This window comes from Haemorhous mexicanus, chromosome W, assembly GCF_027477595.1.
Source record: "Haemorhous mexicanus isolate bHaeMex1 chromosome W, bHaeMex1.pri, whole genome shotgun sequence".
NCBI classification, from domain to species: domain Eukaryota; kingdom Metazoa; phylum Chordata; class Aves; order Passeriformes; family Fringillidae; genus Haemorhous; species Haemorhous mexicanus.
In genome coordinates, this window is record NC_082380.1 from 8,031,368 (window position 1) to 8,044,710 (window position 13,343).

Sequence of the window (13,343 nt, forward strand, 5' to 3'; positions counted from 1 at the left end):
TGGCAGAGACAATGTGATGGACTGACCACAACCTCCATCCCCCTGTGCCACTGGAAGGCAGGGGGAAGAGAAAATAGGCAGTTGTTGTGGTTTCACCCCAGCCAGCAGCCAATCCCCATGCATCTTCACTCACTCCCCCCACCAGTGGGATCGTGGAGAGAATCAGAAGGATAAAAAGTTTGAAAACTTGTGAGTTGAAATAAAGACAGTTTAATAGGGAAAGCCAAAGCCATGCATACAAGCAAAGCAAAACAAGGAATTCATTCATCCCTTCCCATGGGCAGGCAGGTGCTCAGCCATCTCCAGAGAGCAGGGCTCCATCATGTGCAACGGTTACTTGGAAAGACAAATGCCATCACTCCAAACATCCCCTCCCTTTTCCTTCCCTCAGCCTTATATACTGAACAGGATGTCATATGGTCTAAAATATCCCTTTGGTCAGTTTGGGTCACCTGTCCCAACTGTGTCTCCTCCCAACCTCCCATGCACCCCCAACTTCCTCACCAGTGTGGCAGTATGAAAAGCAGAAAAGGCCTTGGCTGTGTGTAAGCACTGCTGAGCAACAGCAAAAATATCTCTATATTATCAACACTGTGTTCAATACAAATCTAAAACACAGCCCCATATCAGCCACTGGGAAGAAAACAAACTCTATCCCAGCCAAAACCAGCACAGGAGTGAAGTTGAGCCTGGGAAGAAGGAAGGGGTAGAGGGAAGGTGTTTTAAGATTTGGTTTTATTTCTCATTACCCTACTCTGATTTGATTGGTAATATATTAATTCAATTTCCCTAAGCTGAGTCTGTTTTGCCCATGACAGTAATTGCTGAATGATCTCCCTATCCTTGTCTCAACTCATCAGCCTTTAGTTATATTTTCTCTCCCCTGTCCAGCTAATAAGGGGGAGTGATAGAGAGGCTGTGGTGGGTGCCTGGCATCCAGCCAAGGTCTACCCACCACAAAGGAATACAGTAAAACTTAAAACGTGGAATTCCATCAACACAGCCTTATGCTTGGTACAACAGTAACAGGCATACTAGCTGTTGCATCTCTAAGACCTTAACTACATCCATAAGTTTAAATGCTCAGAAACAATTCTAGGTACTTAAGCCAACTGCAGTGGAATAATCTATGCCCACACCATTCACAACAAAGCCCCATGCCAACTTTTAGATATGATCCCTGATGCATGTCAGTATCCAAAGCACATCTAAGAACCGTTTAGGAGAATGCTATCTGTTATCAGCCAGAACTGTACTGCAGATCAGTACTGCAATTTTGCAATCCTGTTCTAGCAAACAGGAATAGTCCCTGTCACTGCTTTATCTACTGATAGAGATGCACTCTACAAAAAGAGCATCAAAACCCAGGATAATGCTTTTGTACTGGGCCTGGCTAGGACAGAGTTAATTTTCTTCAAAGGCAGCTCATATGGAGCAGTTTTAGATTTTTGACCAAAATAGTACTGATAGCAGACTAATATTATAGCTTTTGCTGAATGATGTTTATACAGCATCAAGGCTGCCTCTGTTTATCACTCTGCCCCCCCGCAATAAATAGACTGAGGGTGAACAATAGGCTGGGATTAGACAGAACAGGGCAGATGGCCCAAACTAACCAAAGAGATATTCCATAACATATAAAGCCATGCTCAGCAATAAAAGGGAAAAGAGGGAGGTTTTATGGGTGTCAGCCATCTTTTGTTCAGGAATTGGCTGGGCATCAGTCTACACATGGGAGGTAGTATGATTGCTTTTGCATCACTTGTTTAGTTCTATTAAATTTATCCTTTACTTATTAAACATTTATATATTTTTGTTTGTTTTATCTTGACCCCCAAATTTTCTTTTTTTTATTCTTTCTTTCTTCTTCCCCCATCCTACTGAGGGTGAAGAGGAAAGTGAGCAAGTGACTGTGATGCTTTATCTGCCAAACAGGGTTAACCCACAACAGTTTTCTTTATGAAACACTTTAACATTCACCTTGTTTTTGTTTTGTTTTTTTTACTTTAAAACAAGACATTGGGAATAAACATTGTCTAATCTTTAAGCGTGAGAACACTATGCTGGCTGCCTTAGGGAGTAAGTAAATTCATTGATATGATTAACATGATTTCGCACAGTATTCAAATTACTTAATATTTTGCTAAATTAGGCACTAAAGCAAGTTTATGCCTATTATTACATAAAGTATGAATTCAGTCTGAAGCATAGTCACCTGAGATGATATTAAACATCCTTGGGTTCAGGATAGCAGGACAAATCAGTCGAAGAAAAACAAAGCCACTGAAATGGGAAAAAAAGAGAATTTTTATTTTGCTCAATATTAAATCTATGATAACATTAATGTTAAATTATGTAGTCTTTAGGCATTTAAGTCAGTGTGGAAATCTTTGTGAGATGACAACTAGCCTGTGCTCCATGTTTATTAATTAAAAATGTCTTGTTATGATTTCAACTATAACAAAAAACAAAATAAAACCAGACATATTGATTTCTCAATTAAGGTGAACTTCCAAAACTACCTGGGAAAAGCTTAACTGTAAAGCCATGCTGAAATCTGCAGTTTAAGACCACATTGCCTTTAAAAAGGAGGAGCATCTAATCTCCTGCTTCCTACAAGTGTTGCACTGTCTACTACCACAAGTAATTCATCCTACAGCCACTCATTTCCCCAAGCAAACATAAAGAGAGCAAGAGTGCACAGTAACAATGGAACCTCTCTTTTGGCAGCAACATGGCCTTAGTTCAGCTTGAACCAATCCATCTCCTAATAACAGTATGACAGTATCCTAGAAGAATAATACTGGATCAGCTACTTTCTTCACAGAAGTAAATGCTGCCACCCAGACAATCTAGAAAGCTAGGGAAAAATACTCAGTTTCACTGCAGAACTAGGAACTTATTAAACAGAAACCTAAATTGTTGTGTTGCTTTTGCACAGTCTGGTTCTTGGTAGTAGGGGCACTACAGAGGTGGCTTCTATGAGAAGCTGCTTGAAGCTTCTACCATGTCTGGCAGAGCCAATCCCTGATGGCTCCAAAGACAGACATGCTGCTGGCCAAGGCTAGGCCAATCAGAGGTGGTGGTAATGCCACTGTGATAACATATTTAAGAAGAAATCTAAACAAACTTTGTGGTGCAGTTTTAATTCTAGCTGAGAAGAGGAGGAGGTGAGACCATGTGAGAAGAACAACTCTGCAGACACCAAGGTCATTGAAGAAGGAGGGGGAGGAGGTGCTCCAGGCACTGGAGCCAAAATCTGGAGCCAAAATTCCTCTGCAGGCTGTGGTGAGGACCATGGTGAAGCAGGCTGTCCCCCTGCAGCCCCCAGGGATCCACGGGGGGATGCAGAGATCCACCTGTAGCCCATGGGGGAGGAGCCCACACCGGAGCAGGTGGATGCCTGGAGGAGGCTGTGATCCAGTGAGAGATCCGTGGAGAGAGGGACCCTACTCCCAGGCTGGAGCAGCAGCCTGTCCTTGAAGGACTGCGCCCTGTGGAAGAGTGATTCACACTGCAGCAGTTTGAGGCATACTGCTGTTCGTGGGATGTACTCATTTTGCAGCAGTTTTGGGAGGACTGTTACTCATGAGATGGAGCCACGTCGGAGAAGTTAGTGGAGAACTGTCTCCTGTGGAAGGGACCCCATGGTGCAGCAGGGGAATGACTCCTCTCCCTGGGCAGTGAGAGAAAGCACAGGTGATAACTGCCCCAAACCCCACTCCCTGCCTCCCTGTGCAGTCAGTGGGAAGGAGGGAGAGGTTGGAGGGGAAGGAAAGATGTTTTGAAGGGCTTATTTTACTTCTCATTATCCTGCTCTGATTTTGTTAGTAATAAATTCACTTTATATTTCTAAGTTGAGCCTGTTTTGCCCTTGATGGTAATTGATGAGTGTTTTCTCATGGTCCTTATCTCAACTCATGAACCCCTCATAATATTTTCTCTCCTCTGTCCAGTTGCAGGGGAGGGTGAGTGAGCAGCTTTCATGGGTGCCTGGTGTCCAACCAGTGCCAAACCACAACAATTGTCCTTCAGTTTAGCATGAGAAAAATCTAACTTTCTGTTGACAGCTAAAGCAAAATAAAATAAAATAAAATAAAATAAAATAAAATAAAATAAAATATCCATTTCAGGTTAACCATAATTCTGGAAGACTGCTATAAAATGAAGCAACTAAATGGACCAACTAAAGCAATCTAACTCACCTCTTGTTTTGTTCAGAGTGCATGGACACTACCAGCCGACTGCTTTTCACTACAGCAATACCAAAGTTTTACCTCTTACAAAAGAGTGGAAGTGTGTCGGAACCCAGGACGACATCCCTCTGGCTGTCCTGAACGGCCAAGACCCCTGCCAGGGGGCTCAGAGACCCTGGCACAGAGCCCAAGATGCCTGTGGTTTTGATTATGACCCACGGAGCAAGTTACCATCCTTAGATGAAGATCTGCAAGCCACGACAGTTTAAGTTGAATGATAGTGAATTTATCATGGGGTGAAAAAGTAGGTTTTGGGGTTTTTAGAATGGGGGTTCAGGGGGCAAGATGGAGGAATCTGGGCGTGTCTTGCCTTTCTCCTTCTTCTTGGCCTCCATCTTCTGTTGTGATGTTAGCACTTTTAGATTGGTTTAGAGTAGAAGCTCACTGTCTAACATAGATTATAGGTATTGGAAAGTAATTGTAAACATTGCATATGTAGTTTTTAGTATAAAGACATAACACCGCCCTGGGGGCAGGCAGAGTGCCTTGGACTGTTGCTGAGCGGACCTCGGCTGGACAGGAGAAAATATTTTATAGATAAGATACAATAAACAACCTTGAGACCGAGAATTGAAGAACTCTGACTCCTTCTTCGAGTGCCGGGCTGGGAAAAGAGACTTTTCTCGGGGTCACTCTGACCAGCGAGAGGCCACGAGACAGAAGTGGACCTTGCATTACCTTGCTTATAAGTATACAGTGATGGCATTGTTCATTATTAATTGAAAGTGACACGTAGCAGTAAGGATAACACACCTTTCATGTGTCCAACACACTTGAATTCCAATATATACTGTTATAGAAGTCTCCTGTTTGTCCAAGAACCATGTATTATGGGTTCACAAGACACTCCTGGCCCAGTGTGAAACAAAAATATTTTCTATGAGATGAATTTAAAGCTATGAGGAAGTAAATAATTTTGAAATCATGGCATGTACATCAATTTCTCCTATAGATGATGTATTGGCTTTGCACAGCCTGGTTTTTGGTAGTGGGGGGGCCACAGAGAGATGGGTCCTGTGAGAAGCTGCTGGAAGCTTCCACCATGTCCAGCAGAGCCAATCCCTGATGGCTCTAAAGACGGACATGCTGCTGGCCAAAACTGGGACAATTAGAGAGGTTGGTAATGCCTCTGTGATGACATATTTAAGAAGAAAATCAAAACAAAGTACACACAGTTTTTCTTCAAGTCAGAGAAGAGGAGGAAGTGAGAACACGTGAAGGAAAACAACATGGCGACACCAAGGTCAGTGAAGAAGGAGGAGGAGGTGCTCCAGGCGCTGGAGCCAAGATTCTTCTGCAGGCTGTGGTGAAGACCATGGTGAAGCAGGTTGTCCCCCTGCAGCCCATGGGGATCCACAGGGAATGCAGAGATCCACCCACAGCCCATGGGGGAGGTGCCCATGCCAGAGCAGGTGGATGCCTGGAGGAGGCTGTGATCCAGTGGAAGACCCAGTGGAGAGAGGGGGCCCTTGCTTCCATCCTGGAGCAGCCTGTCCTTGGAGGACTGCACCCCGTGCAAAGAGAGACCCACGTCACAGCAGTTTTGGGAGGACTGTTTGCCCATGGAGGGAATTCATATGGCAGCAGGTGCAGTAGGACTGCTGCTTGTGAGAGTGGACCCATGCCAGAGAAGTTCACAGAGAACTGTCTCCCATGGGAGGGACCTCATGGTCTCACAGGGGAAGGACTCCTCTCCTAGAGCAGTGGAAGAAAATCGCGGTGGTGAACTGACCACAACCTGCATGCCCTGTCTCCCTGCACTGTTGGTGGGAAGGAGGGAGGGGCTGGGGGGGAAAAATGTGTTTTAAGGGCTTATTTTACTTCTCTTTATCCTCCTCTGATTCTGTTAGTAATAAATTCACTTTGCAACCTTAAGTTGAGCCTGTTTTGCCCCTGAATTTTTTTCTCCCAGTCCTTATCTCACTCATGTACCCTTCTTTCTTTTTTTTTCCCCTTCTCCACTGCCCAGCTGTGGCAGGGGAGGGTGAACAAGTGACTCTTGTGGGTACCTGGCATTGGGCCAGCTACAAACAATGACAGATGGCCTGAGGACAATTGGGGTATGAACCCAAGATGGACATTGCAGACACAGAAAATTTGATGCTTCTTACACTAGTCAAGCTGACTAAATTAGGAATGAGTCAATACCTATGTATGGTCTTTTACAAAGAAACAGAAATGGCAGCACTTTCTGAATTTTACAGAAGACAAGCTACCCAGGCACTTAAAAACTATCTAGCTGTCTTTGAATATGTAATTATTCCTGGACCAAAACCAGTGCAGTAAAATATAATATTCTTCACTGGAGGCTGCAAAAACCCCCACAAAACTCCACTCTAGAGACAAGTCACAAGTATCCACTTATGAAGAGAGAAAGGAAGCCAATATTTATAGTATGCAGCAGAGATGTAAGAAAAATTCTCAATGTAAGCGGTATCATTTAAGGAAAGCCACATGGTGCTCTCTGGAGATGGGAGGAAACAGGAAAAGACATGGTATTTGCTTCTAAGTTCTATACACTTGCAATAGACTAGACCAAACATTTTGATGAGAGCAGCCTCAATTTGAAGGCAAAACTCCTGCAGAACACTGTTGGCAGGCCTTTTATTGAAGATTTTTCTTCATTAAAATCTTGAGTCACTATTGCTATGAACACTAAATGACAGGAAAATAAGCATGGAAGGTACTGTACTAAGTACACTAATATTAACTGAAACTCTGGGGAAGGAAAGGTTCCCATATCTTCATTTCTGTCTCCAGCCACAGTGTTAAACAAGAGCCAATGACAAATCATCTGGAAGACACTGTTCAATGGGAGATTAACCTCAGTAATTTAGATCAGTGCCAGATATTGGGTCTATTAGAAAGCTAGGCTTGCAAAAAAAAAAAAAAAGGTAATGCAAATGTAGAAAAGATGTGGCTTTGAAACCTTTAAATCTCCAGTAATGTTTAGAACAAGTGTCAAGACCTCATTTTTGTCAAAAGGGTTTTTTTTTAACCTGCACTAGCAACTGGTAGTGTTGAAGAAAGAACTATTTATTCAATTGATTTATGAATGCAGACTGGAGTTTTTGTACTCAGTGCCAGTTCAAAGGAGTCAGGTTCAGTAGCTGGCAACATTTTTAAAGAGACTCTGGAATGTTTTAACATGATTGGGCTGGAGCAGTGAAATAAAACTGGGACAGCATAAAAGTACGTATTTTCCAAAATGAATGCTGATTTCAAGTGATCAGCACAGGGAGCCTTCATTGATGCAGAAAACTATATATTCAAGTGCAGAAAGTACCTCAGTGAAATCTAATGACAGTCCAATCACCTTTCCGAGAAGGTATTAGTTTCCTTAACATGTTATGTCTGTACTTTAAAGGACACTTATCTTAGCATGTGTAAGGTTTTTCCAGTAATTAACACACACTACATAAGAGTCTCTGGATAAGGCACAGCTCTCCCAGATGGCATGACAGGAACATAATCATTAGAGGATATAAAAGGTTAACTATCACTTTGAGACAACTTCTCTTTCCCAAGATCTTAGATTAAATAAATTAACAAAATACAAGTAAATTCAAAGTCAAAGCTATTAAGTATAGCTACACTGACCTCTATACTAGACCGTTAGAAATTCTCCAACAACATGACTAAGAATCTAGCAGATCCTTAATTGAGATATAATGCCCCAGTACCACAATAGTTTTAAATATTCTTGTAATCTATATAAATACTAAAAACTTTTTTCGCTAAAAGAAAAAATTGATGAGCACACTGAAGCATGACAGTAATAAGACAACAAAATATTATTTTCAGCATAAAATGACAAGTAACTTACCTAACAACTCTTGTTCTCATTGTCGTAATAGCTGGCCACTTGTTTTGAACAGACTTCTGCAAGCATCCATAAATGTATCTCAATGTCCTGTAAAAATAATAACTGATGACTAATTTAATTTAAAAATATTAATTAGTAAAAATAGCTGGTCAGAAAGCATCTAGTCCAATCTCCTCCAATTCAGACGTAAGCTGTAAATTAATTTAAAATCTGCTATAACAGTCCATTTACAAATGGCAAAGAAAGTCCTTGACTAATGCACTACTCTATTTGTGATGGTAAAATTTCAATAAATCATGTATGCATTATATGTTTTATAATACTTTTTTTCCTATTTCCCTAGGTAGCATTTCAATTTTTAAAAAGAAGTTTGGTTTGGTGGTTTTTTTCCTTGATTTCTTTCCACTTTTAAACTGAATGAATAATAATTTGTGCATCCACTAGAGGTCAGGTGTTTAAAAATAGTTATGCAATAGTCTTTTCCTATTAAAAAAATAGGAGCCCTCTGTTGTATTTTAGAAAATGTTGAGATGCACCATATACTTAACAGGATGAAGCTTTTAATACTAACTGTGCTGGTTTTGTATTAATTGATTTGTGGTCAAGAGGGAAAAAGTCAGCCACAGAAGTGATTCCCTGTAAGGAGCTGCTAGCAGCTTCCTCCGTGCCTGGCAAAACCAATTGCTGGCTAGCTCTGAGAATTGGCACACTGCTAAGCCAATTAGAAAAGCTGGAAACGCCTCTCTGATGACATATTTAAGAACGAAAAAAACCATGGAAGTGCTCTTGCTCCCTGCTCTCTAAAGAGAGTTGGGGGGGTCGGCTGGGGCCCCTTCCTGGTGGGGCCAGTCAGGGTCCCTTTCCAGCGGGGGCCGCTGGACCCTGTCCCGGCGCGACCGCCGGGCCATGCTGCTAGTGGCCATCCCAGCGCCGCGAGCAACCATAGGGCCGGGGCAGCGCCGTGCGGCTGCGACTTTCTCGGAATGGCTCACAATGGGCTTTATTTACTTAGCCGCTTTTAACCAGGCATGCTGCGGACACAAAGACAAAAGCGGCGGCAGCAGCTTTTCTTTTTTCGGTGTCCCGCATGAAGAAAAGGCGTGGAGTGGAGCTGGCAGCCAGCGAGGCTTGCCCAGTGCCGGCGGAGACCATGTGACCAACAGAGAGAGAAGCACGGCAAGCAATTCCCCGATTGTGGAGCCTAGACAAGATCAACCTTTCAGCGCTGCAGAGCTCTATAATAACTGTTTCAATTGATAGAACTTGAGAACAAACGAACCTACAGATAGCAATTCTCTCCCGAGTCAGAGAAAAGGAAGAAGTGAGGACATGTGAGGAGAAAAATATGGCGACACTAAGATCGGTGCAAAAGAAGAAGGGGGAGGAGGAAGCGCTCCGAGCATCGGAGCTGGGATTCTTCTGCAAGCCATGATGAGGACTATAATAGAACAAACTCTTTCCCTGTAATTCATGAAGTACATGGGGGGGATGCAGCATTCACCTGCAGCCCATGAGAAAAAAACCCTCGTGCTGGAGTGTGTGGATGCTGAAAAGCTGTGATCTGGTGAGAGGCTTGAACAGAGAGAAAGAGAACCCTTGCTTTCAGAGATTAAGAAAGAGGACCCTTGCTTTTATGCTCTAGAACAGCTCGTCCTTAAAAACTGCACCCCATAGCTAAATGGCCTATGAAAATCGGCTGTGGGAAGACTGCAAGCCATGGGAGGGACTTCATGTTGCAAGTAGGTTCCAGGCGGACTGTTAGCTGTGAAAATTAAAACCACCTTGAAAAAGTTCACAGAAAACTGTTTCCCATAGGAAAGACCCCATGACATCGCAAAAGAGACTCCTCTCCTTAAGCAAAGTGAAAAAAGATCTTAAGAAGTGGAAAACTAACTTAAATTCCCATATTTTGTCTCCCTGCGCTGTTGGTGGGAAAGAAAGAAGGGCTGGGGTGGGTGGGGGGGTAAGGTATTCTAAAGGTTTATTTTTGGTTCTCACTATCCTCTTCTAATTCCATTAATAATTTTTTCTTTATATGTTTTAAAGTTTTGAGCCTGTTTTGCCCTTAAAGTGTTTTCTCCTAATCTGTATCTCACCCCATGAGTTTTCTTTCCCCCTCCTCTGCTTAACTATAGCAGAGGAAAATTAGTAAATGATATTTATGGGTGTGCGGACATTTGGCCAGCATCAACCCATCACACTAACCTTGCTATCACTGACACAAAACTTTCTGTGCTTTTCTGTGGTGGGTTGACCATGGCCAGCAGCTAAGCCCCCACCCAGTCACATGCTTACTTCCTGCCAGCAGTGTGAGAAACAACTGCTCACTTTGAAAATTTAAAGAGGTTTATTAAACCTTGACAAAAATACAACAAAAGGACTATATAAGGAAAAATTTGCAGCGCTGGGAACTGCCTGTGTGGATACCACATGGCTGATTTGTCTTCAAGATGGATGCTCAGTCTTTTATACTCCTGGGGGTTGTGTCAGCCAGCCCTGGCCCCTCCCAAAGTCTGTCCTTGCCATTTATTGGTGGAGACTGTTTTCTTGTAACTTGATTGGAGATCAGGTGTTGCCATGCCACACCCCCTAAGCAACAAGCTTTTCCATTCCCAACTGCCCCAGGTAAGGGACAGGTGCACGCCTTCTTTTTACCTGTTCTAGACAACCCCGGCTGTCTGATGGCAACAATATGGGGGGAGGAAAGGGAACTGTGGGGAGAACAGAGGACATCTTAGCCACAATAACATAACTATACATCAATAAAGCTTTTCTTAATATTCACACAATAGTTATCCCTTAATTGCAAGATCCAATAATCTCATTATCAATCTAGAACAGCAGGATAGGGGAGAAAATAACAAAATCAGATGTTATAGATGAGTAATGAGATGATTTGCTCTCACAATTAAGGGGTGAACATTATATGTATGTCAAGAGAAATTTTACAGATGTATAGTTATGTTACTGCAAAGTGTTCCCCCCCCCAACATTGTTATCCCGGGATGGTCTTGGTAGTCCGGGCATTTGGGGGAAGGGGCAGGCTGGTTACTAAGAGGCATGGCATGGCAACACTTGACCTCCAATCAAGTTACAAGAAAGCAGTCTACACCAATGGACAGCGACAAAGAATTAACAGACAGACTTTGAGAGGGGCTAGCGTTACCTGTTGCAACACCAAGGGTATAAAAGGTGGAGCAACCATTTTGTGGATGAGTCAGCCACGTGGTTACCAACCATATGGGGGGGATGTTCCCAGCACTGAGATTTTTCCTTATTTAGTTCTTTTGTTGTAATTTTGGTTAAGGTTTAACAAACCTTTTAAAATTTTAAAAAGTGGGCAGTTGTTTATCACAATGGGGGCTCGTAAAGCCAGGATATAAAGCCTCTTCTCCCGTGGCCCAGGAGATTTCAGACGAATTGCACCCCTGCCGATTTTGGCAGATCGAATGACCTCTCTTGGGACCATCAGTGATTGCAGGTAGACCTGGAGACAGCAAAGGACTATATAACAAAAAAGAAGAAGAAGGATCTGGAAGATTGTGAGTATAAGTGTGTGTGTGCTTGAAATGTGAGTGGGGTAGTTCTGGGAGTGTGCTTAGGGTAAATACGAAACTTAGAAGATCCTCATAATTATTTTGGCCAGAATATAGTTCCGTAATTCCAGTATATGAACGTGAGCTTCACATTAGTAATATACGGATCCGTCCTGGTCAGTTGAAGCTTCAGGATAATGGATGGTTGGAAGCAGAGTGGGACATATAAAAGAAGAAGGGGGGGGTCTTGTCACTGGTGGGACGCCTGTGGAAGAAGGGCAGAAATGCGGCAGGCAGGACATGTAAAAGACAAAAGCAGGGACCCCCTGCCCGGTGGGACATGTGAGACTGAAAGATTTGTAAGCGCTAGAGAGCACTTGGAGGTCGCCAAGTTGAGAGAGACATGGTGTTAGAGTGATGGCAAAAGTCACCATTCAGTAGAAATGGCGCGTGTGTCGGGACGGGTAGTTGAGGTAACTTTTCCAGCCTGCAGGCGGCAGGGGGGGAAGGACCATGTGGCTGCCCCACGTGGGGCAGCAGTGCATAAAGCGCAGTGAGCTTCTGGTGCGCTGGCAGCACAATAACTTCCAGAGCTTGCCAGTCGAAACTTAAGAGGGAGAAGCTAATGGTGGTGACTGGGAAGCACTGCATGCCTAGCCGCAGTGACTTAGTAAGACCGAGCAGTAGCGCCTGGCGGAGTACCCAGAGACCACGGGAGGGATGGCACAGACAGGGCTGCCAGTGAGAAAAAAACAGGTGCGCAGGGATTCCCGAGCAGGGACCGTGGGGGAGGAGGCAGACGGGGTCTCCCCGACCCCCTAGCAAAAAAAGAAGAGAGGAAGATGACAGTGGGGGGCCAGCCTGCATAGAGTTATGTTCATGGCCACGCTTGGTGGGGAGGGTTTCATGAGATTGGGGCACTGTGTGGCTGGCAGTGCCCAGAAGCGGTGGAAGACCATGGGCAGCAGGGAGGCTACCGGTGGTGACTATTTCACCAACTATTTTGCTTTCACCGAGTGCACGGGGTTTCTGAGCCAGGGACTGCGTGAGCCTGTGTGGCCGGGGGAGGCGCCCAGCCCAGTGGCTTTTGGCGGTGCCAATCTGACTGGGGTTGGCCATGATAGTAAGGGGAGTTGGAGCCTGGAACCGCCGGTTCACCGATGGGGGGCCACTAGCAGCGAGGGCTGCGCTCATGGACCAGGGGAATTTGGAGGCGCGGAGCCGCTGGCAGCAAGAGCCATGGGCGGCGAGGGTCTTTAGGCTTGGTGCTGTCAGGGCTTGGGATGTTGGAGCCCAGAGCTGCCGGTCCACCGGTGCAGGGCTGCCAGTGGTGAAGACTGCGCTTGTGGACCGGGGGAGTTGGGCAGTGGGAGCCATGGGCAGTAGAGGCCTTTGCGCCCGGTGCTGACAGGGGTTGAGAGCTGTCAGTTGTGCAGGGGTCTCAGGGGCCTGCGTAGGTGGCTCTTGGCAGTTGCTCCAGGCCAGGAGGCGATGGGGAGTTGAGGCATGGCAGCGGGGAGATCACCAGAGCCAACCTGGTGGCACAGGGGAGAGTCAGCGAATCACAAGCAAATTGGTTTTTTTTAGATTTTGCCTTTCAGAAAGAAAGTAAAGGTTTTGTTTGTTTGTTTTCCTTTCTTCCTCTTTTTTTTTCTTTCCTTCTTTCTTTGCTTGTTTTCTTTCTTTCTCCTTCTAGCTGATTGGGAAAGCAGGCCTTACTGCAGG

General features: G+C 44.4%; 1 protein-coding gene across 4 annotated transcripts in view; it reads right to left on the reverse strand.

The window, feature by feature from the left end:
* The window catches only part of LOC132341490 (ras GTPase-activating protein 1-like), a 125,875-nt gene that overhangs the window by 33,007 nt on the left and 79,525 nt on the right, over positions 1–13,343 (reverse strand). For all 4 annotated transcript variants that reach the window (XR_009490242.1, XR_009490243.1, XM_059873074.1 and 1 more), the window contains 2 exons: positions 8,083–8,169; positions 2,216–2,283 (listed from right to left, as the gene is read on the reverse strand). Coding sequence is in view for 2 of the 4 variants with exons in the window: in XM_059873074.1 (XP_059729057.1) it covers positions 2,216–2,283; positions 8,083–8,169 (155 nt within the window). In the remaining 2 variants the exon portion in view is untranslated. The remainder of the gene's footprint in view (positions 1–2,215; positions 2,284–8,082; positions 8,170–13,343) is intronic.